Source organism: Notechis scutatus, chromosome 6, assembly GCF_049901735.1.
Source record: "Notechis scutatus isolate UNSWTSFEM ecotype Mainland chromosome 6, rNotScu1.2, whole genome shotgun sequence".
Lineage (NCBI taxonomy): Eukaryota > Metazoa > Chordata > Lepidosauria > Squamata > Elapidae > Notechis > Notechis scutatus.
The window spans coordinates 64,401,017-64,426,221 of NC_142014.1; the positions used below are offsets into that span (position 1 = coordinate 64,401,017).

The 25,205-nt window shown below is 40.6% G+C and overlaps 1 protein-coding gene across 6 annotated transcripts in view; it reads right to left on the bottom strand.

The window, feature by feature from the left end:
- BICD1 (BICD cargo adaptor 1) overlaps window positions 1-25,205 on the bottom strand; it is a 155,821-nt gene that overhangs the window by 35,103 nt on the left and 95,513 nt on the right. For 2 of the 6 annotated variants that reach the window (XM_087968538.1, XM_087968537.1), the window contains exons 7-8: window positions 18,695-19,012; window positions 17,450-17,640 (exon numbers count right to left, since the gene is read on the bottom strand). In XM_087968538.1, coding sequence (XP_087824664.1) covers window positions 17,450-17,640; window positions 18,695-19,012 — 509 coding nt within the window. Of the gene's footprint in view, window positions 1-13,466; window positions 13,578-17,449; window positions 17,641-18,694; window positions 19,013-25,205 lie in introns of those variants that run through there. The other 4 variants (XM_087968540.1, XM_026695086.2, XM_087968536.1 and 1 more) reach the window with 3 other exon arrangements.

Sequence of the window (25,205 nt, forward strand, 5' to 3'; positions counted from 1 at the left end):
CGGTGAGTTGAAGGGAACATCCCAGGTGCCATCGGTCCTTTGAATCCGAAGGACTTCCCGATACTGCTGGGTTCCGGCGACAGTGGTTGACACCTCCAAGAACCACTGGTGAAGGGTATGGAGACCAGGACATTTTCCAGCTGGCCAGTGGAAAGACGACTTATCATGGCAGGAGGCAAGGACATTAAGTATGGCCCCCAAATACTACGCCTCCTAGAAAGTGTATGGACCCCACAGAAGGTTGCAGTCATACACTGCTGAGGACATCAAAAAGTGGCCTCTGATATACAAAAAGGCAACGATAAAGCAGATAGAATGGCACAAAAGGCGGCTCAAAGGACTCCAACAATACAAGTACAATGCCTTACTGTATGGACGCCACACAAACACCACCAACCACATTACTCCCAGGAAAACATGAACCAAATTGAAGCACCTGAGGCTCAACTGGAAGGAGGCTGGTGGATCCTACCAGACAACTGGGTTTTCGTGCCGGGGCATATGGCTTGGGACATAGTACAAGTACATAAGCAGTTGCACCTAGGAAAAACTGCTTTAGCAAAGGGAAGTTTATATTAACAAAATACACAGCATTGCAGCAAACGTCTGTGCCAGGTGTGAAATTTGTGCAGCAAATAACCCTAGACAAGGGCCCCAACCACCACCAGGCCACCAACCAAGGGGCAATTACCCATTTGATTCTCTGATGATTGACTTCACGGACATGCCCCGCTCTGGCCACTACAACGCACTGCTAGTCATCATATGTACCTACACAGGATGGCCTGAGTGTATCCCTACCCGCACAAAGAAGGCTACTGAAGTTGCCAGGACACTACTCCACATCATAATCCCCAGATATGGCCTACCTTCTAGAATTTCATCAGACAATGGACCTGAGTTTATCCACAAGGCCACCCAGCAATTAGCTAAGATATTGGGTATCACTTGGAAACTCCATTGTAGCTTCCATGCCCCCTCTGGAGGCAGGGTTGAGAGAGTTAATAGAACTATTAAGGAAAAATTGGCCAAAATATGTCAGGAAACCCACCTTAAATGGCCAGATGCTTTAAGTTTGGCTCTGGTCACTGTCAGGTGTACTCCTCAGAAAGGTGTCTCACTTTCACCATTTGAGTAACTATATGGTCGGGTCCCCAATCTACTTCGTCCAAATATTCAAAATATTGTACAGATCTCTGATACAGTTAGAATGCAACAACTACAAGCTCTTAATACGATAGTCCAAAGATTACAACAATATGTATTAACCTGTAAACCCCATGTCCTAGTGACCTCCCCACATAACATACATCCACGACAGGAGGTCTGGGTTAAAGATTGGAAAAGGGAAGTATTGAGCCCAAAGTGGAAAGGGCTGTATACTGTTGTTATGTGTTCTCCCCTTGCTATTAAGGTAGCCGAAATAAAACCGTGGATTCACTGGTCTCGAGTTAAGTTGGCTGCACCTACACAGTGGAAAGTGGAACCCCACCCGACTCATCCATTAAAGGCGACTCTCCGAAGGACTACACGGGATATCTCCCCTTTTGGTAACACTCCGGAAGCTGTCCCTCTACAAACGGGAGACGAAAAGGAACAGACCCCTGCAGGTGTTACCCCAGAATAGCTTTACCCCAGAATAGCACCCGATGCACGGGCCTCCCCTGGAAACTTCGATAGCAAGTCAAGCGTACCTAAGGATTGGAATTCTTTAGAAAGGGGGGAATTGGTAGTGGTGGGAGATATTCTCTATCCCCCATTACAATATGGAGGCTAACAAAAGGATGCGGGAGACTGCATGCATCCGCAGAGGCCTTATGCCCTCCATCTGGATTGTGACCATCCTGTTAGTAATAAGTCTTGTCCTTAACTCCATGTACTTATATCAGATGTTAGTGGCTAAGAAGGGTAGTACAAACAAAGAAATACCCCTCGATAAGGATGCAGTTGATGAGTGGTATTCACCAGACCCCACTGATTTGGAGGAACCCCAGGACCTGGAGGAGGACCTGGGAAGGGACACCAGGCCATGTGACATGTGCTTTATGGCAGTGGTCCCCAACCTTTTTTGTACCAGGGACCAGTTTCAAGCAGAAACACTTTTTCAAGGACCCGGGGGGAGATTCTATTTTCCATTCCCAAAACTTTATGTTTACCCTACAACTAGCATTAAAGACACCTGACTGCAGTCTCTCTAGTTCTAGGTGTTGCCCAGCTGTGTAGCTACAAAATTTCATGCAGATGTTTCTCTTATCTCTGTTTGGTGAAAACAGGAATTGAATGAGGAGCATTTAGTCAGTGTGTTTTCCCTAGGAAGCTCCTGTAATCCTTGTTTAGGGATTATTCAGAGCTACGATGGACCTCTAACATCCAGCCCAGGAAGAAACTGCTTCAAAGAAGCCTGGGGTGGCATTTCCTGTCGCCGCACCTCTTCTGAAGCGCCCGTTCACCCCCACCCGCACGCACGCGCGCAGTTCAATCCAGTGCTCCGTTCTGCCTGCCTGCGTTTCTGGTTGTTTCGGAGCAGCTTCGGCTGATAAAAAGAGCCGAATAGTTATTATTCTCAGCTGAAGCTGCTCCGGCAACAGGAAAAGCCACCCCCACCCCCACCCCGCTTCTTTGAAGCAGTTTCTTCCTGGGCTGGTGGAAGAGCGAGAGAGCGACTGAGAGAGGAACGAGGCGAGAGGAAACCAAAGCCGCTGAGTCAGAGAGCAGGACAGGCTTTGGTTGCTTCCTCCCTCCCCTTCTTTCATTTGTGTCCTTGATCCCTGAACCCAGCAGCATTCACCGAAGGCGAAGAAAGCCGCCATTTTTTTTATTTTCTTTGCGGCCTGGTACAGAGTGCTCCATGCTTCTTTGCGGCCCGGTACAGAGTGCTCCCTGGACCGGTCCGCGGCCCGGTGGTTGGGGACCCCTACTACCCACAGGCAGGCATTTTGCCTATAATGTAACCAAGTTTCCTAATTGTTCCACTGCTAATCTCCCTCAGTGTGAGCATGAGGGAACTAGATATTGGCAGTGCATGTACAACAACACTATAAGATGTTATCTTCTGCGCACTCCATGGGTACCCATTAGGCATGTCCGCATACCCCAAAGTACAACAGATAAAGAAAGTCCACCTAAGGAAAAAGCACTTACTGGATTAGCTACATGTACTCAATGCCTAACTAATGAAGGGGCTCTACATGCCAGGATTGGGAAGCCAGATTTATGCACCTATTTCCATGTACCCCCCTGTGCATATGGTCAAAGGACATATAAAAGGTGCAATGGGACGGAGGGAAGTTTTATGTTATAGATATGATCTCCCGCCTATCTTTCACATAAAAAGCGAAAGGCGAGCTGAAAGATCAAGTGCTCCAGCTACTAAAAATCCCTTATGTCCCAACAATTGCACAGTATGTATTAAAACTGTGTTGAAAGGGAGAACAGCTACCACGACTTTGGTGTATCATACCCATTACAGATGTCAGAGAAAAGCAACTCCTTGTTGCTATAAAGGAACCTGGTACTCTATCTGTGCCCAAAAGAATGAATGCTATGACCCCAGGATTAATCCAGCACAAACATGGTTGGTAGCTAGAAGTAGAGGCTCGAGTAGTGGTCCAGTCATCTCCCAGACACAGATACTGTCAGCCACTAGCCCAAGTACCATTTCGTTTGATGTCTGCAAAGTGGCCCAGTGGCCCACTTCCTGCGGGTCTTCCTTGTCATGGCACAGAACGTATACCCAATCTGATGTTTATATTTGCCCTTATAATCACCCAGTAGGGACTGGAAAGGGGGACTGTAGAAACACGGATGAGAGATTCTGTCCAACCTGGGATTGTGTTGCATGGGCCATTTATGCTTCAAATAAGGGCAAGGGAACTTACCTCCAGATAACAAAAGGGTACATGCGCTCACAAACTGTATGCCATATCAATGTAATTATGTCAACATTACTATATTTAACATCCAGCAATGGATTTCCAGATATGGGTCAACGATGAGGATTAGATTGTGGGCACAAGGCACTGATCCGGGAGGTATCATACATTTGTCTCTGGAAACCAGGTATCATCCTACTAGAAACTATACTAGATATTTCTCTGAATTTTGGAAGGAAGTTGATATCGAGTTTCAACCATCCCAGCAGGCCCGCAATTTATTTCTGGAATTGGCCTCTACGATAGTGCATACTTTAAATATTACCAGCGGCTACGTATGTGGGGGTACTAAAATGGGGGACCAATGGCCATGGACAGCCCAGGAATGGAACTACTCAATCACCTATAATTTAACGGCCATGCCCAGACATCAGCCTCAGTCCAGGTGGGAACTAGATACACCCATTGTGGCCCAATGGTGTTTGGCAAACTCACAGGGAGAGGGACCATCAGTAGGGGATACAGACTGTCTAGAGGTACACGAATGGAATCAAACTACTAACACTTGGCAGTACTGGCCAAATAATACAAACCAATTCTGGTCCAATTATTCCTTGGAAAACATTACTGCAGCCCCTCCCGGTGTACACTGGATTTGTGGCATTATGGCTTACAGTACTCTGCCCTTAAAATGGAAAGGAGCATGTACCTTAGGTATCATAAACCCAGCCTTCTTTATGTTACCACTTAATCAGCCCTAAGTAGTAAAGGCTGACCATTGGAAGGGTAGACAACTAAAAGCAGATTATAAGATAGGGGACTGGAGTGATGATGAGTGGCCCTCCCACTTGGGCCGTTGATGGCAGTTATGGCTATCGCACCCCAATAAATATGCTAAACTGCATTATCTGATTACAAGCGGTCATAGAATTGATTGTAAATGAAACAGCTCAATCTCTATGTACAATAGCAATCCAGCAGAAAAAGTTTAGAGATGCAATATACCAAAATCATCTGGCCCTAGATTTCCTCTTAGCCACTGAAGGGGGAGTGTGTGCAAAATTCAACTTTACAAATTGTTGTCTGGAATTCGATGATATTGGTGAAATCATTGAACAAAGTGCTAGATGTATAGAAAACACTGCACATGTACCTGTTCACAAATGGAATGGGTTTGAATTTGGCGAGATATTTGGATCTTGGTTCCCTAAATTACCTGGCCTCCAAGCCATAGTTGCACTCATTGGAATGATAGCAGCAGGATGTGTTATTCTACCATGTATTCTCCCCATCTTTATGCAAGTAATCTCCAACCGTCTTTCTATGCTAGTAGAAAAGAAGGCTGCAGACAAGGCTATGTTTTTGTGGGAATATGAGAAATTGAACACAGTAGAAGATATCTCTCCCATCTATGAAACTCCACAGTAATCTAAGGATTTAAGTGAAGTTTCAAAGGGGGGAATGAAGCAAAGTGGAAAGTTACCAGAAAAGTATTCTTATCATTAGCAGAAGTTCCTTAGCTTATATCGCAGACATTATAGAAGTTGCTTAATATGATATTGTGAAAATCAGGAAATTTCCTGAATCTAAGTCTAAGTATAATGACCTATGAACTAGATATTTTTCTGTAAAGAGCTAGATGGCAAGGGTGGGTATGGAAAATAACAGATGGTGTAAGATAAGTACGTAAATGCCGAATTGTGCAAAATGACTAATTAGACTTACTTCCCCCTTTTATAGTACATATGTTATGGTATAGCCTGATAAGAAAAGGGATGAAACATGTCCTAGAGGTAGACCCAAGGAGGGGGAAGAACTAGCTAAATTGATGGATTTTGAGAATTAGCGGTGTCTGAGACTCACTTGTTTTCTGATCCAGCTTTTCAAGACCCCCTGATGAACCTTAAAGTTGGACCCCAGAGGAGGAAATGAACTATATACCTCCAGGAAAGCAAAGGGAGGGGAAGATTAAGACTCAGGGAATTTGGAGACATGTAGTAGAAGCATTGATATTTAAATCCAATATAGTCCAGGCTGTAGCAAAAGAACTTGGAGTATGGTGCGACTTTGTACGAGTAGAAAGGAGGTGTAATTTGGCCGGGAAGGGTTTAAGATTTAGGATTGGAGATTGTTATTATGCAGAATGAAAGGGAAATAATTGTAAACATTATGGCCATGGGCAAGAAAGTTTAAGGAAAAGTGGATATGGGCCCAAAAGGGCAATAGATACACATGGACCTTTTAAAAGTGGTTTAAAAGAACCCTGGTGAAGTAATTCACCAGAACAGTATAACGTTATGTTGCAAGGAAGAATGAATTTAAAGCAGGGGTCGCCAACCTTTTGGACCTCAGGGACCACCAAACTCATAATTTTAGATCCCAGGGACCACTAACTGGTTCTGTGGGCATGGCCTAATTTGTGGGTGTGGCTTGGTGGTCATGTGACTGGCTGGGCATGGATTGTATGTAAATATTATATTTATATGAATATTGATTTTTTAATAAAAAAAGAGCAACTTTTACCCAAAATCAGGCAAAGCAGGCAGGCAGATTGAGTTGCTCACAGAATCACAGATTCATTCAGAGATCTATCTACCTGCCATCAGCTAGTTCAGTCTCTCAAATTTGCTTGCCATGAGTCTGCACTGAATTTGCTTGCAAGCAAAACTTCAGTCCTAAGGGAGGTTCGGCTGTACTTAAAAGCAGAGCCGAAGATCTAAAGACTAACTAGAAAGCAAGAAATCCAACCATTTTCTGCTTCTTAGCTAATCTAAATCTCCCAGCACAGCAGAACAGATGATGGTCGGAAAAAGGAAAAATAGAAATTTAGCAGGCAAGTTTTCCGGGTAAGGAGTGAGTGGGTGGGAAGGGTTCCTGCGGGCCATGTGAGCTGTGCAGCCTTGTGTTTCTGCGCAGCCTAGATTAATTGCTTTGGGGGGGGTGCTCTGGGGTGAGATTTTTCTGTGGCCCACCAAAATTTTCTCATGGCCCACCGGTTGGCGACCGCTGCTCTAGGTTACACAGACAAATCTTCATGAGGTTGGAATGAACGAACAAATAAATTGTTTCCTGCAAAAGCCCCCTTCCCTTTTGCTTCTCTTTTAATCCCTGTGGGAGGGGCCATTCACCGTTCACCTGTGGCCTTACTTCCACATCGACCCTTAGTTCATAATTGTTCTTTTCTTTTGCAGCTCTACACATGAGCAGGCTGGGAACAGGCTCCAGCTGCTCCCCCGCCTCACTGCTATCTGAGCCCGAAGGCAGCTAATAACTGCCAGCCTGCCCTGGCCCTATTTCTGCCTCTGACGCAGAGCCCTCATTCGAGCCTTCCTCAGCCTCCAGGACTGGCCCAGGTTCCTCCCCAACCTCCTCACTGTCTGACTCTGCTGCCAGCTCCATCAGCTGCAGGCAGGCTACAACAGGTTGTTTTCGTTCTCTGAAAGCAAAGGTTTTGTATAAACCGTTTTTACTCTGTTCAGTAGAGGGGGAGGCAATCATTTGTCTTCTTAGCTATTCTGTTGCTTCTTTGTGGTGCTCCCACAAGAGTGATTTGAATATTGAACAGCAGCACCCAGAAAAGACTTGGGAGTATCTCCCTATGAAATGTTATTTGGCCTACCTTACATGGGTGGAATTGGAGAATTACCCCACTTCGAGACCAAAGATGTCTTTCTTTAAGAATTATATACTGGGGCTGTTGCCTTCTTTGTCTTTTCTCATAAACAAAGGACTTCTTGTTCAGTGGCCACCATTTGAGTTTGAAGTCCACAGCATCCAGCCTGGAAAACGGATCTTGATCAAATCCTGGAAAGAATCTTCCACTTCCTGAGTGGAAAACCCTTTCCAAGTGTTGCTGACCACTGAAACAGCTGTAAGGACTGCCGAAAAAGGTTGGACAAGGGAGGAAACTGGGCTCGGGAATAAAATGTTGCTGAAATCTATTATTGGGTGTGCCTGCTTCTTGGTCACCCCTCTTGCAAGAACATATTTTAAAATAAACTGTTTGCTGCTTCACTTTATGACTGTCAAATCTCTCTGAGTGCGTTTCTCACAAGGTGGCAGACATCTTCCTCCTATTTTCCCCACAACAACCCTGTGAGGTGAGTTGAACTTGAAAGAAAGTAACTGGCCCAAAGCCACCCAGCCAGTTTTCCTGCTTAAGATGAAGCTTTAATTTTCAGTGTCTTGGTTTCTAGGCCAGAACGTTAATCACTATAGCAAACTGACTCTCTACACTGAAAAACCATGCAAAAGAGATCAAATAATACACTAAGTATAAATAGCTTTGTGCTGCATGAGCTAAAGTGCAGGTCACACACACTTTAAAATATATGTTGTGATAACTGGAGTTAATTTTTCAAAAAAAGGGGGAATTATAGGGAATTCCTATACATGTGTTTTTCCATTAAAACATATGATCTGGTTAATCCTCCTTTTCTAAATTCAAATTTAGTTTAATATGTAATTTGAGCTTAATCTGATTGGCCTTAGTGAGACAGCCCATTTTAACCTATTCATGCTTTTCATTCATGTATTGATTAATCATGTTTAATTCATGTATTGTTTATTATTTGTTACATAAGTGTAGCTCTGGCATTTTGTATCTATTCCACTGGTTAACCTACTTGCTGGGCATATATGACAGCACTAGGGGGAAACCAGATCATCTGTCTTTGTAAATAGGAATGCCAGCTTTGTTGTGTTGTGATAGATAGCACCCTAGCACCAGAGGAATGTTTCTTAGTGCAGGAATGTTATTGTAAGATTGTTGTAATGATGACTGCTTAGTGCAAGAATGTTATTGTAAGATTGTTGTAATGACGAGGCAGTCAAGTTGTTTGATCATGATCAACTGAATCATGATGATCTTTATTGGAGTCTAGTCTTGCATTTATACACATTTTTAGTTATCCTCTAACATTGGTTAACTTTGGTTACTGCTTAACCTTCGTTACTGTTTAGCATAATAGTAATTAACACAATTAATTATCTCTAGTTAAAGTCTAACATATGTTTACTTCCTCTCTCTAATCCTCCTTTAGATTAGTGACTTTGTTTGCCTGAGTTGTATTGGCTTGGAAACATTCTTTATCTGAGGTTTGCCATCAGATTGGAACATTCCTGCAATTACAACTCTACAGTAAGATGAAAGCCCTTTGTATACCTTCAAACTTTAGTTGACCTACATTACTACAGTATGATTGCTGAGAATGTATGTATGAAGTTGGTTTTCAGGTTTGGTTTATAGCTGCAGCATGCACACTGTTCAAAATTGCATAAAAATGGTTCATTCCAAGAAGAGATGTGTGCTCACTTTGAAACTTCCTTCTGGGAAACCTTTTATTTTAAAACTAGCTCGATACCTGTGCTTCGCTATAAAACTATGTGGTCAGATTTAGTTTTGGGGGAGAAAAATAAGGGGAAAAAATTCTGTCTCTGCCTACCAGCATCCATCGGTATTCATCTTATCACTTGAGACTTTTAAGAAGAGATTGGACTGCCATTTGTCAGAAATGGTGTAGGGTCTCCCGCTTGGGCAGGGGGTTGGACTAGATGACCTACAAGATCCCTTCCAACTCTAATTATCTGAAATCTGGGTAGCGTCCTGTCAGTGTGTGAGAGTTGAGGGCTGTTTGGAAACTGAAACTGTATTTGCAGTGTGAGCAAGAATGATACAGCAAGGAGCCTGGCCGTGGCTGAGCTCAACTGTTCTGTAGAAAGCTGCTTGGTGCTGTGAAACTAAAACTGAAACTCCTCTGCTTGTGTTTTGCATTTGGAACAGATTTCTTTTCAGGTGGGGAGAGGGAGGATAACTCCTTAGCATCAGAGCGTGTTAATAATAATACATGAAATACTAATGCTCTGATGGTCATTTCAAAAAATCCTTTCTTAATGAGCACTGAGAAGCCAAGAGGAACATATGTACCAAATTTCAAGTTTGTAGGCTTTACGGTTCTGGAGATTTTGTGATGATGCATGAGTAGTATTTTGCTTTTATATAGAGAGATAAAAGTCTTAATCCTTTCCACCTATGTGGTGTGGTATAATGGGCCTTGAGGGGTACATGGCATGGATTTTGTAACTTGCTAGCTAACACTTTGGATTTTAGTTCGATTTATTTTCTCTCTTTTCAAATGATGTTCAGGTTGATCAGCTTTTAACTGATAAACAAGCTGGAGACTAGCTCCAGATAGGGAAAAGTTCATTAGAACAAATTGGGGTCTGGTTTATCTCTTTTGTGAACTCCAAACAACCCTTTTCCTTACAATTTATGCCCCTTTTGACTTCAGACCTCATTTTAATGAGCATATGTGATTTTATGGGATGCAAATAGGTAACATGTTTGACTACATGTAACTGATTTCCTAGGCAAAGGGGAGGTTACTTTATCCTGCCCAATCAATTTTCCTCTTACATTTTCTTTGTTAACGATTAAAAGGAGTGAAACATGAGGCTCGATGTTCTCGCTCTCCTTTATCATAGAGATCCCACTTTATCAGGGTACCCTAATAGACTCTTTTTAAATGATCTTCCGACTTGATTGTTTATTGGGAAGGTAAACTGAGGCAGAACCTAGGGCCAGATTTGGCTATCAGCCTGGGCACAGGGTGAAGAACCTGAGTTTTCTGGATAACAGGCCTCAATAAAGAGACAAACTCCTGGGATAACTCAGGAGTTCATGTGTAAGATTTTGCTGTGAACATGTATGCGGAGTGTTTTCAGCATCACAGTCTTATATGGGGACCATGAGGTCATCTTAAAGCTACTGACCCCAATTGCTGCAGTGGGCACTCTTTATGGGAAAGATTGTCCTCCCCCACAATCTGAAAGAAGGAAAAGCTTTTGTTGTTGTTGCTTCTTCTTCCCCATATCTATTCTGTGTAGAGCATAACTGAACAGGGGCAGTGTATCTCAACCTTAGCAACTTTAAGTTGTGTAAACTCAACTCCAGAACTGAAGTACTCCCATACTGGCAGGGAAATTCTGGGAGTTGAAGTCCACAAATCTTAAAGTTGCCGATATTGAAAAATGCTAGAATAGAGTCTCATTTCTTTCATATTTGTAATTTGTTTTTCTTGGCTGATGCCTGTATCTCTAATTTAGAAAAGGAAGAATAAGCAAATGAATCAGTCTCAGATATTGTGTTGCCAGTGTTGTAAAAGATGTTCTTTTCAACTCTCTATCTCTCTGGAAGAACAGAACCTAAGTCTCACTGTATTTCATTTTCTTTGTTCCTACAGGCATTTTTCATGGACAGCAATAAGGAAAAGGCTGTTTTCCCTTTATTTTCCTTTATAAAGAAAAATAGTGTGTGTGTGTGTGTGTGTGTGTGTGTGTGTGTGTGTGTGAGAAGCACAGAGCGGAAGACACAAGCCTGAAGATGATGAATGAGACTTCATCGAAACGTTGCCTAGATACTTCCAATCTTACGCGGGAGAAAACCCGAATAACCAAAGATCCACATACAAATACCCACGAGAACTTCAGAAAACATTTATATATATATATATATATATATATATATATATATATATATATATATATATATATATAACACACACACATACACACACACACACACACATACCATGTTTCTCACATAATAAGGCCGGGCCTTATTTTTTTTGACCCCGAAAAACGGCTAGGACGTCTTTTCGGGGGTGACTTAATTCTCCCCTTGCATCCTCGGGTGGGTGGGCGGGCGGCGACAGCTTGGATATTCGGGAGACCTTGGGTTCGGGCCACCGTTGCTTTCCCTTCTCCCTTGCTGCCGTGGCGTTTGGCGCAGCCACGTGCGGCCAGTCAGGGCTCCTCTCTGCAACCGGGGCCCTGAGGAGACACTTGCAGGCGCTCCCGTCTTCCCTTTGCTTTCGAAGGTAAGCGAATTATTTTACAAAGCCTCCCCTGCCCGAGAGGGCAGCCCAACCCCATGTGGGGAGGCTAATTTCCGGGGCCTCTTCGTTTCCTCCCAACCTCCCTACGCTGCACGCCTCTGACACGCCGCTCCCTTCAGCCCAGCGAGCTCTTCCACCTCAAAGAAAGGCCAGGCGGGCGGCTGCGGGCAGCAGCAGCGGTCAGCGCCGCAGCGGACAGCCATCCCCATAGCCCGCGCGGATAGCGCCGCCGCAGCGAGATTTGGGAAAGGGCAGGAGCCATCAGCTGCCCAGCCCTATGGCCTGGCGCCCTGGCAGGATGAGCGGAGGGTCCGGCGGGAGGCGCTCGCTGCCCGCCAGGGCCGCGCCAGAGCCGTAAGGGCTGGGCAAAGCTGGGAAAGTGAGCCGCAGGTGTGTGCGTGACTCCTCCTGCCCCTCGTTCCCAAATCTCGCCCGGGCTGGCGGGTGCTAACCTCGCTCGTTCTCCCCACGTCGGGCTACGGGTGGTGGCTGTTTCCGTTGCGGCGGCTCAGACCCGCTGCTGCTGCTCCGCAGCCGCCCGCCTGGTCTTTCTTTGAGGTGGAAGAGCTCGCTGGGCTGAAGGGAGCGGCGCGTCAGGCGCGCAGCGTAGGGAGGTCGGGAGGAACGGAAGAGGCCCGGGAAGTTAGCCTCCCACGTGGGTTGGGCTGCCCTCTCGGGCAGGGGAGGCTTTGTAAAATAATTCGCTTTACCTTGAAAGCAAAGGGAAGACGGGAGCGCCTGAAGCAAGTGTCTTCTCAGGGCTCCGGTTGCAGGGAGGAGCCCTGACTGGCCACACGTGGCTGCACCAAACGCCGCGGCAGCAAGGGAGAAGGGGCAGCAAGGGAGAAGGGAGAAGCAACGGTGGAAGGTCTCCCGATATGAAGTGCCCCACCAACGCAGGCAGCACCATATCCGGGCATGCAACAAAAGTACTTACTAACGGCAAGCCCCCCCCCGCTTTCCCCCCCATTTCGCATGTTTAATATGGGGCTTAATTTGGGGGGAGGGGCTTAATTTGATTTTATGCCAATAAAACATGGTGGGGCTTCCTATTGGTGGAGGACGTATTGTTGGAGAAACACGGTATACATATATATATATATATATCCCTGAAACATTTTATTCTATTTTTACATTGCTTTGAGACATTAAAAGGGTATTCAAACAAACTTCCTTATCACCCATCCCCTCCCATTTGTGACTGTATGACTGTAACTTTGTCACTTGTATCCTTACAATTTATATTGACTGTTTCCTAGTATGATTTGATTGCTTATTGTACCCTATGACTATCATTAAATGTTGTACCTTATGATTCTCGATTCTTGATGAATGTATCTTTTTTTTATGTATACTGAGAGTATTTACAACAAGACAAATTCCTTGTGTGTCCAATCACACTTGGCCAATAAAGTATTCTATTCTATTCTGTTCTGTTCTGTTCTGTTCTATTCTATTTAATTCTATTCTCTACATTTGACTGGGACAACAAAGCAAGAATATGGACTATAAGAAATTACAAGAGAGTCTTGGAAAAGGGGTATGGGGCTATTAGTCTCTTGCATTTAACATTAAAAATATACCAGTTTAACCTATTTCCACCAAAGACATAGTATCTAGGGACCAACTTTAGCCAAACATCCAACAAAGTAATTATTAGTGGTGGTAGAATTACTTATATGACTAAAAATACCCCCACCTTGTATTTGGTAACATGTTTTGGGCCTAGATGCCAAATCCATCAAAATGGCTCTCAAGTGTTCCTCAGGAGAGATGTCCTGTACTTGGAAAGGTTCCACTGGAGCCACGACTTTAGAGAGGTAGAAGAGAGGAACTTGTAAGTAATAAGCAAAGTACAAAAGAGATGGTTTTGTCAAGGTAACATTAATAATAATTTATTTTGATTGCCTCTCACAACTAGATGTGAAATCATACAGTGGTTTGGGTTTGAATAATGCCATTTGTTTTCATCCTATCTTGTCCACTATAATCTGGGTCAAGTAACCTCACCAAAGGTAGGGTGGTCAATTTCTGATTTATTTTCCTTCCATTTTTCAGCCAGGACTCTAGTCATAAAATAATATTTTGCCTGAATTCTTTGAAACTTATGGGAGATTTTTTTTAAGAAGAACTTTGTGCAGTACATATCTACTAGGTCCTATAGAGATACCATGTTTTCCCCAAAATAACACTGGGTCTTATATTATTTTTTGCTCCAAAAGACACATTATGACTTATTTTCTACTTAAATCTTATTTTGGGAGAAATATGGTACTAAATGCATCTGTCTGGTTGACAATCTTAATTGGAGTTTATTTTTGGGGTAGGGCTTATATTACCAGCATCCTGAAAAATCATGCTAGGGTTTATTTTCCAGTTGGGACTTATTTTGGGGGAAACATAGTAGTAGGTTCTGGAAGGTCACAGCAAATGACAGCACCTAGCTGATCTTGAAAAAACTAAGTACAGGTAAACCTCAACTGAGCTTAAAATTTCTGTTGCTAAGCAAAATATTTGTTAAATGAAATTTGTCCCATTTTATGACCTTTCTTGCCACAATTGTTAAGTGAATCACTGTAATTGTTAAGTTAACAACATAGTAGTTAAATGACTCTGGATTCCCTATTGACTTTGCTTATAAGGTAATCATATGACCCTTGGACACTGCAAATGTCATAAATATGAGTCCAAGGGTATGAATCTTAATCACATGACCCTGGGGAGACTAGAATGGTCATAAGTGTGAAAAACTGTCATAAGTCCTTTTTTTCAGTGCTGCTGTAACTTTGAACGGTCACTAAATGAACTGTTGTAAATCGAGGACTATCTGTACAGTCAGGTGAGATGGGAAATCTACAGCTGTAAGAAGTTTTTTGTTTTTTTAAAGTCAATGGCAAACTGCTTGCATAAAACAAAACACCAACATGGATGTTTGCATTTAGACCCCAGGAGTCAAGTTTGACTTACCAGTTCATAAAGGTGATGCTTGTGGAATTTTCTGGAGTACAATCCCAGCCACAAAATTATATAGTGGATTATATAATGGATATATAATGGATTATATATAATGGATTATAGTTTAAGATTTATAAACTGCCTCATATTCTTTAAAGTATACAAAATCAAACATAGTATAAAACATAATATTATAACAATAAAAAACTGTAATCAACAGTCAAGAAGAGGGAGCATCCTTTCAAATGTGGAAATTATAAAAAGGTTGAGTGACACCACTGCAATTGCTTGAAATGTGTCAAGGTTCTCCATCTAAGAAACTATGTCAATATGACTTTTCAGCTTTTATTTATACTAATTAGTTAACATCTATCTTTTTTCTAAACTAATTATTCTTGAGCTCCACATACTCCACATACATATTCTCTGAAACTATGCTTTGATCTGCAAATGTATAGCAAGATTTTTCTTTAAAGCAAGCACCTAAAACTATATTTAACCTTGTTCTTTGTGGTCTCCACTCAGAAGATATTTAGACAATTTTTAAACCTCGGTTCTTTGAGATTGTTGAAAAATGGACAAGTTGATATTGTTCTGTTTCATATCCAATACAGTAGTTTAGACTGTAGTTCTATTAAAAAGTGAATTCCATTGAGTTCCAAGATGGAATAGGGCAGTTTTGTATCATAAGATGATTCCTCTTCAGCATTTGCACACAACAACTTAAAGTTGAACAGGAGAGTGGTTGAAGTACTACAAGTTCTCTTTTGTGAAAGTGATATTTATTATGCTTTGTGGAGGAAGGAGAGAAAACAAGACTTCAGCCCTGTCTTTTATTTATGTTCTGTAACTAAACCATTTTTTATTTTTTTAAAAACCAGTTCTGTTGAAACAAGAAATCTGTTTTATATTTTGACTGCCTATGTATCACTACAAATATTTCTGTAGACAGCAGTTCGTTTTCTGATTGGCCTGGCAATCACTTTATAGCATTTTATCTAACTGATTAATGTGCCCCAGGTCAAAAAGGATGAGGATGAGGAATCCCAGTTTTGTTGATATTAAATAAATTAGTCTATAAAACATCAAACCCATCCTAAACAATCTGCAATCAATGCTGAGTATCAACACTTGCTCCCCTTTAAAAAAATTTCATTTTGCTCTAAATGAGTACTATCTACATTTTAAAAGCAATAGTCTTTTTTCTATGAAAAGCCACAGCAAAAAAAAAGCGGGAGCATTCTGACATTGCCAAAATGCTAGATAAGGAAAGGGTTGAGCAAGGAAACCTGAATGTTGAAAGAGGATGAAAAGTGAAGAAATGGAGATGAGAGTAGCAATAAAAAGCAATTTAGCTTAAGCAACATTTTTTTTCTTTATCTTCTCTGCTCTCATACTTTTACAAATTAGCAAGGATCAAGTCTTGAAAACCAATTAGAAATAAACTAGGATTATAATCTTGGACATAAAATGCACACTGGCATTTTAAACTAAGTTTAAATCATGGCTACAGGTTGGGAATAATTGCAAAAAAATATATATAAAAAGATTTTGTTTGAGAGTCAGTAACTGCCGATGGTAAACCCATGGCTTCTTTGAATATTTATACTAATGTTTGGAAACTGGTTACATTTTCACCCTTTTTGAACTAGCAAAGCTGATTGGCATAAGTGACTAAACTCTATTAGGAGAAGATTGTTGAAAATCCAAGGTCTAGAACAGCCAAAGCCCTCCATATATCAGTTTATGAAAAAGTTATTTCTTTTAGAGCTAATAAGTTAGGTTCTGCCTTGTGTATATAGTAAGTACTTTCCTAAGCTTCTATTTTTAATCATGATTCACAGGGAAAGTAAGCACTTATTCTTATCAAAACATTCCTACAGAATGCAATTTGAGAAAAAGACTAACACTATTTTCTGAATAAAAATATATCCATCATATTCTATATGTACAGTGGAGTATGTATGCAAAAGATTTCTTTTTTCTATATTTCTCTTTTGTTTTGCCCATATGTTTTATACACAGATATATAGAAAGGGAATTTAAAAGTTAGTGGCTAAAGTTTTATGAGCACTGGTCACATTGCATGAGACTTCATAAACCGTTTTTACAAATTTTGAATTAATGTTGGGGCAAAAGATCTTATCTGTCATTTTTCCTGTGGTTGGCAGCCTTCAGTATTTATCCAGAGAGTATTTTTTACCTCTGAACTGGGGGTGGGTGGGAAATCTGTCTTAATGTTTGCTATTTAATCCAGGCAAAACACATAACTTTGGCTTAATATGAGCTAGAAAGTCTACAAGTTACTTAGTTCATAATGAGAGAAGAAGGCCCAGGGAAGCTTATTTCACTGAGATGCTTCTAAATCACTATCTAACTCAGTGTTTCCCAACTTTAAGATACGTGGACTTCAACTCCCAGAATTCCACCAGATACCTTGAAGTTGCAAAGGTTGAGAAACACCGATCTAACCCTTCACCAGAGAGAAATATGAACCACTATATCTTTTGTTTAGTAGAAATTTAAATAAGTAGAAGATCTTTTGTATTAAACCCTCCATCTGCTTCGTCAAAAATGAGCTTTGGGAAAGTACTTTGCGGATGCTCATTTCTGAAGAGGTGAGCATATGTCCAAATTAAAGATGGCATGTAGAGCACTTGGAGAGGATTCCCCTTCTACTTAAGCTAATCATTTTGCACTACATGTGCCCAAGGAAAAAATGTTTACCTGGGATGGCTACGGTTAACCTTTTTTCCTTGCTGAGACGGTGCCCATGGAAGGGTTCATTCATGGAAATGGGGCCCCTCAGAAGAAATGACTCTGTGGAGGTGTGATCTGGGGGGGTTCTTAATAAAGGCAGTAGATAGGTCCCTGAAGTCCTGGAATGGCTCTGATCACAAGGGGAAGGTGAGAATTGTCTTGCAGAAGATCCAAGAAAAAAATACATACGGAAACAAAAGAGTTTTTACTTTAATTACTGAGCAATGGCCCCTGGAATTAAATATCACACATCACCCACCCTCCTGAGAAATCACCCAAAATATTGCTAACATCTTCTATAATTGCTGTCACCCCATAATAGTATGCTATCACCCCATAATAGAATGCTAGGGAGGGATTTTGTATATCTCAGGAAAAATAACAGGTAAAGGGTTCAACTTGAGTGATCAATCAAGCCAAGTCAATATTGTGATGTCCTGGCATTCATTCAATACAATCTATTCTTGCTGCCACTCATCACACTAGGGACAGCATCACTAGAGATGGTTTGTGAATGTTGCCAGGAATTAACGTTGTTCCACAGCAACGTAAATCTACTACAAATCAACATCATAAATATATCGTTGTGTATGGCTTGGTGGGTCACCGTCTGTTCTTTGTTTAGAATGGAGACTTCCTACATATTTACATAATTGTGGTTAACAGTTACACCGAACAGAACTAAACCTGTAGGAATACACACTTGAAGTGGTTGTTGGAAATTGTTCCTTACAGTAGTGCGGCCTTTAGCAGGATAATCATATATGGGTTTATCTTGGAGGCTCGTTCTTTGTGCTTTTTTTGACACATACACTGAGAAGCACATGGGAATGAAAACACTTCTACCCACTGAGGGAAATATATTAGCACCAAATTTTATTAGAATGTTCCCTTTTTCAGTGGATGTGCTTTTTTACAACACAGGCTCAGCCCTGCACCTGAGGTAGTCAGTTCTACCCAAACAGAGGCATTCAAGACATACAGAATATGTTGAAAATGCTAAGACGGCATGAACTACGACCGTATCAAAAGGGACAAGAAAATGACAGATGGAATTAACAGCCCGTGTTTACAGTTTGAAAAGCCATTACTTCTCTCCTCCCCATCCCCAACCTCTTCTCATAAATATATATAATGTATTTGCAATTCAGTGGATGACCTTGAGTCAAGTCAGGCCATTGCACTGTACTATAAATAGGACTGCATGCATACCTTTTCCTCTGAGTGCCACTGCTGACCAGTATGTTTGGTGGTTGTGGGCCCTGACTATGCAGGAGGAAAGTGTCTATGGTTGACACGGTGGCTGATGCCTCCTCACTTACTTTAGGGCTGCCGATCTTGGTTTTCCCAAATTTGCCTTTGCTCCGCCGGGACTGCTCATGATCAAACTCTAAGTCTTCCAAGCGTTGAGTCAGGGCGAGTTTTTGCTGGATAGCCATCCTCAGCAAAGAATCTAAGGTTTTTTTCTCATCCTCTGCAGCTGCCAATTGTCTCTGCATCTCATCCAACTGGGTGACATACTCATCACATCTGGAGGGAAAGAAGGAAAGAGGAACAGGTTAAGCTGTCTGGGCATACGTCCTGGCCAGCCTTTTTTCTTTTGCAAACATGAACCATGTGGACACCAGCATCAACACTTTCAAAGTGGAGAGAGGAGTCCTAAAAAGCAATTCCTCTGGGTTGCAGAAGCATCAAAATTCCTTCGAGGCACTTCAAGATAAAAAGGAATTTCCCATTGGCTAAAGTTGCAAATCTGCCAAATGGACATTTCTTCAAGGAGTACTATCCTTGAGTTGTTTACACCTCCACACATTCTAGAGCAGCTTTTGTTCTTTCTGGCACATCTTTTGCCCTAATCTCTACCATGGATATAATCTATCTACTCTTCTTTCAAACCAAATGAACTAAGAATAACCTGGGGACACAAATCCATAACAGAAAGTGTTGCAGGAAATTACAAGACTCAGACCTTGGAATCAGAAATGGTTTTATTTGCACAAAGGTTCAGAGCTATTTAGCCAAGGCAACATCTGAACGCTTTTCTATAGATTTGACACCACATTTATACATTTCAGAAGTACTAAACCACAGAAATATAACTTGTCAGCATTTTATTGGTTACTTTGAATTCCAGTTACCCCCACCTCCCCTGTTGCTGGGTTAAAGGAGCTGGATTATTACACATACTTTGCTAACCCATCTTGCTAAACCTCTAGCTTCCCATAGCTCCGCTGTGGTTTTGTTGCAAGCGAGACAACATTTTCTGCTTGACAAATATGGGTGAATGACCGATGGATAAACTTATGATCTGGCAATTTTCATTAATACACACATTTCACTATCAAAAGAACAATCTTTTATATCCTTCTTTATGTTCTCTTTTAAGAGAACATAAAGAGCTGCCTTAAAAGAGCTGCCTAAGTCAGAGCACACCGGGAGACCCATTGTAATGAAATATAGTCCTTGATTATCAATTGTGTCCTTTAACAACAGTTCGAAATTATGACAGTGTGTAAAAAAAAAAAAAGTCAACCCTGAAGCTGGCCTGATTGAAGCTATTTTGACCACTTCGGTGTTGCCACATGGCAGCTGAGGGATAGGGAGGGGGGATTTGAGATAGAGGAGATTTTGTAGCCAAAACATTATACTTTCTCTTGGGAACCAAGGACATTCTCACACCTGGACGGAGGAAAGCAGAGAGATGTTACCCGGTTGTTAGACCGCATAGTGACTGGACCATGTGACAGATTGTTTTGAGACAGTAGAAAATCTTTCACTTTTAATTAGGTGAAAACTGTAGGAGTTTTCAGAGTTGGTTTTCACCAGAGATGTGCCAATATGGTATTTCCAATAAAAGTATTTGTTGTAATGTCGAGGCAGTCGAGTTGTTTGATCATGAACAACTGAATTATGATGATCTTTATTGGAGTATAGTCTTGCATTTATATACATTTTTAGTTATCCTCCATCATTGGTTAACTTTGGTTACTGCTTAACTTTCGTTACTGTTTAGTACAGTAATCTATACAATTAATTATCTCTAGTTAAAGTCTAACATTCTTTTTTTTTCTTTTATTTTTCTTATATGTACCCATTTCATGTATTCACAACTATGTATACACTTATACTTATTATCTTGTAAACAATTGGCAAATCAAATAAATAAATAAATAAATAAATAAATAAAATAAACATATGTCTATTTCCCCTCTCTAATCCTCCTTTATTCATAGATTAGTGACTTTGTTTGCCTGAGTTGTATTTGCTTGGAAACATTCTTTATCTGAGGTTTGCCATTCCAAAATTGGAACATTCCTGCAATTACAACTCTACAAGTATTCTTTGAGGAATTTAGTTGCTTGCCATGGATTTATTACTTGGAACCCTGACAAAAAAAGCTTTGCAACTTTGCATTTATGACTGCGGCAGCATCTCATAGCCACATGATTGCATTGGTGTGCTTTGCAACTGGCTTGCAGCACGCAGTTAACAGAGAAAGCAGAAGTAAAATAGTTTTAAGTCCCACTTAAAGACCATGATGATTAACTTAATGATCAAAGGGGATGTGAGATCATAAGTCTGTTGCTGTCACATGATGCTTCGCTTAGTGACTGTGGTGCTAAGTCATGGAATTGATGGTCCCAATTGCAGTCATTAAGTGAGGGCTATCTGTACTCTTAATACCTTGTCATGTTGCTACCAATATGATACTATATATTATATATAGGAGGGGTCCCCAAACTTGGCAACTTTAAGACTTGTGGACTTCAATTCCCAGAATTCTGGAAGTCCACAAGTCTTAAAGTTTGGAGACCTCTGATATATAGTGTCTAATAAGTGTTTAGCTCTCTCTTCTCCCTCTGTGCCGTGTATTAATGTGAAAGTACTGTATTAACATTTATGAATAGGAAATATGCAAGACCATCTCAAAGCAGGTCATAAAGGCCAAATAATTGTTCCATATTACACGTTAGCTTCTGCAATAAGTCGGAACTATCTGAATGGAAAAGACACATCAAGAGGTGCTTCTAAAAATGAGACACTGATATGCAAAATACTTAAAAAGAACTATTCTGAAAAGCGGTTGTGAAATGAAGCCTAGAGGTATTTTGCACTGTTTCTATTTATTTATTTCGATTTCCATTTATTTATTTCCGTTATTTTGTTATTTAAAAGTATTTTCCATGTTTCCTTGTATTCATAGAACAGCTAGGTACTGAAAGCAATTTTCCTTTGTTGGCGTTTGTTGCTAGTATAGTTCTTACTTTGAAAGTGAGTTCTGCTACATTTACCTGGGCTGTTTTCAGGAGGATGACTATTTCTTTTTTTAAAAAAAAAATATCTTAATGTTTGATGATCATTTACAAATTAAAGCAGAAAATATCCATGAAACCAAAATGGCATTTTTCCAGAGAGTCAAATACTGTGTTACTGTTTTAGTCACTGAGTGAAGCATCTGTAATTTTATTGAAAATAGAGCCTGTTTGCTTATATATCCTTTACAAGCTAAGTTTTAGAAAATCACATTATGCTGCATTTAAGTGGAGTCTGACCCCATTATTTATCAAGGGCTTGAACTTAATTCTACAAATGTTTGAATGGCTAATTTAAGCAAGAGGTTATAAAATAAAACCAATGAGAAATAAGAATGGTAGTTTTGTGCATGCAACATACAGCATCAATAGAATTGTAAAATAGTACTAAATAGTATAAGTGAAGGCTTTCTTTTGAAAGATTAATTTACATTTTTTATTGCTTCCTTTCACTAAAAGCAAAGGGCAGCGGCTTCTTTTATGGAGCTCATAAACCTTGTTTAAAGTTAAAAATAACCAAGAAAAGAAATAACTTTTTAAAAAAACCTTGTTTAATTTGATAAAGTATGAGGTTAAAAGAGGTTGACATTTTAGAGGATATTTTTTTAAATCATGTTTTGTCTTCGTTCTAAACTATTAGATTAACCATCAACTTTATTGGTATTCCAAGTTCTCACAGGCTAAGTATTATGCATAACAAAGTGTTCTTTCTCACAGGGGCCCTCAAATTCCTTTGTACCCTTAACTGTCTCCCTTATCAGGGCTAAAACAATTATTTGTCAATGGCCAAATGTGTAATATGCTCATTTTTCAATCTCTACAACTCTTTATAAGAGTTTAGTTGATGTTCTTCTCTCTTGATAGCTGAAGAACAAAGACTCATTGTAACTTGCTAAATTTCAATAAAATAATTCTTGGATCATTTCCAATTGCTAGTGTATTCTTAAGTAATTTTTTTCCCCACCAATGCATCTTGAAGTCCACTTTCTTTTCTTATTAGCTTCACAAGTCCAGGTTATGCTCATTTTTAACATTCCAAATAAATATTTAATAAATATAATTTAACAATTCTATTATTATTTTTAAAAGAAACAGGAAGGAAAGGAATCATCCCTACTGACTTTATTGTGACCTTCACAAATTAATACTATGGACAGAAAAGAATCAAATTTCTAGGTTCTATCATATCTCAAGACCTAAAATGGACACCTAACATCAAAAACGTCATCAAAAAAGCACAACAAATAATGCTCTTTCTGTGCCAACTCAGAAAGCACAAGCTGCCCAAGGAGCTGCTGATGCAGTTCTACAGATGAATTATTGAGTTTGTCATCTGCACTTCTATAACTGTCTGGTTTGGTTTTGCAACCCTACAAGACAGACACAGACTTCAGAGGATAGTTAGGACTGCAGAAAAAACAATTAGAATAGAATAGAATACTTTATTGGCCAAGTGTGATTGGACACACAAGGAATTTGTCTTGGTGTAAATACTCTCAGTATACATAAAGAAAAGGTATATTCATTAAGAATCAAGAATCATAACATACAACACTTAATGATAGTCATAGGGTACAATGAACAATCAAATCATACTAGGAAACAGTCAAGTGGGGGGGGATGGGTGATAAGGAGTGGTGAGAAGATTAACAGTAATACTAATGTACACTTTGTAAATAGTTGAACAGTGTTGAGGGAATTATTTGTTTAGCAGAGTGATGGCTTTTGGGAAAAACCTGTTCTTGTGTCTAGTTGTTCTAGTGCGCAGTGCTCTATAGCGTCGTTTTGAAGGCAGGAGTTGAAACAGTTTATGTCTGGGATGTGATTAGTACCAACCTGCCTTCCATTGAGGACCTGTATACTGTATTGAAAGGTGTCAAAATGCCTTTCTTTCGAGGATTAGATTTTCCTGCTGGGAAAGCTCCGGCGCAAGGATACGGACAACTGCTTGAAAGCTGGATCTTTTTATTTTTCAGGAAGGCGGAGAACAGCGAGAAGTCTGCGTTCCTGGGCTAGCTAGCTTCTTATGGTAAGTCCCTGGTTTTTTATACCCTTTTCTCCCTTTGTAAGTTGATTTTGTGTGAGAGTTTGTATTTGTGCCTAATGTTTCAAATCCTGTTTGAGTTTGTCTTTATTTCCATCGGAGAGCAAACTCCGCGGGGTGCGGAAGGCAAACTCCGCGGGGTGCGGAAGGCAAACTCCGCGGGGTGGCCAGATTGTATTATTGGCTTTCTGTAATCTCTTTTAGATAGTTTTTCATATTTGTTCTGTGGCAATCTCCTGTCTGTCCCTTTTGTAATTTATATTTTGTGTCTTTTGTCTGTTTGTTTTGCTTATTTGGTATGTCCTGTGTTTGTAAGGGTTTTCTAAATTAACTTTTGTTTCCTTTTCCTATTTGTCTAGTTTTCTTAATTACTTAGGCTTTTGTCTATAGGGATTCTTTAATACTTTTTATCTGATTCCTTTTCCTATGTAAGTTTGTTTTCTGGCTGACCTGATGTTCCCCTTGGGCTTTTCCTGTTTTTGTGTGTGACACTACTGCCTTCATGAAATTCCCTTTCCACAATTGCATGAGTCAAAAAAAGGGCTGTGAAAATATTTACAGACCCCTCACATCCTGGACATAAACTGTTTCAATTCCTACCCTCAAAATGATGCTATTAGAACACTGCACACCAGAACAACTAGATACAAGAACAATTTTCCCTGAACGCCATCACTCTGCTAAACAAATAATTCCCTTAATACTGTCAAACTAGTTACTAAGTCTGCATCACTATTACTATTAATCTTCCCATCCTTCCTTTCACCCATCTCCTACCACTTATGACTGTAACTTTGTTGCTTGTATCCTTGTATCCTTTTATTGACTGTTTCCTAGTATGATTTGATTGCTTATTGTACCCTATGACTATTATTAAGTGTTGTACCTTATGATTCTTGACCGAATGTATCTTTTCTTTTATGTACACTGAGAGGATCTGCACCAAAGACAAATTCCTTGTGTGTCCAATCACACCTGGCCAATAAAGAATTCTATTGAATTGGCTGAAATGGGAAGCATTTGTCCTGGATATGGAGAAGACTGATAAGCAAAACCACAGGAGTTCTTAGAAGAACATGCTTAAATGTTGATTACTAGGAGGAGGGTGTTTGGGTCTCTCGGTACTTTGCTTACCTACTGCTGAGCAGACTTTTGTTAGTTCCTTTTTGTGACACCCAGTAAAGAATACAAGCTTCCCAGGAAAGAATAAAAGCTTGACATCATTCTGGGTTATGGGAAGACCCATCTTTGTTCAAATCTGAATAGAAGTGTGACTCAAGGAGACTTGGTTCTTGACTCTTTGTCCATGCAGAGCCAAACCTAAACTCCTGCTCAACCAGTTAAACTCCTGTCTTAACACTTTGTT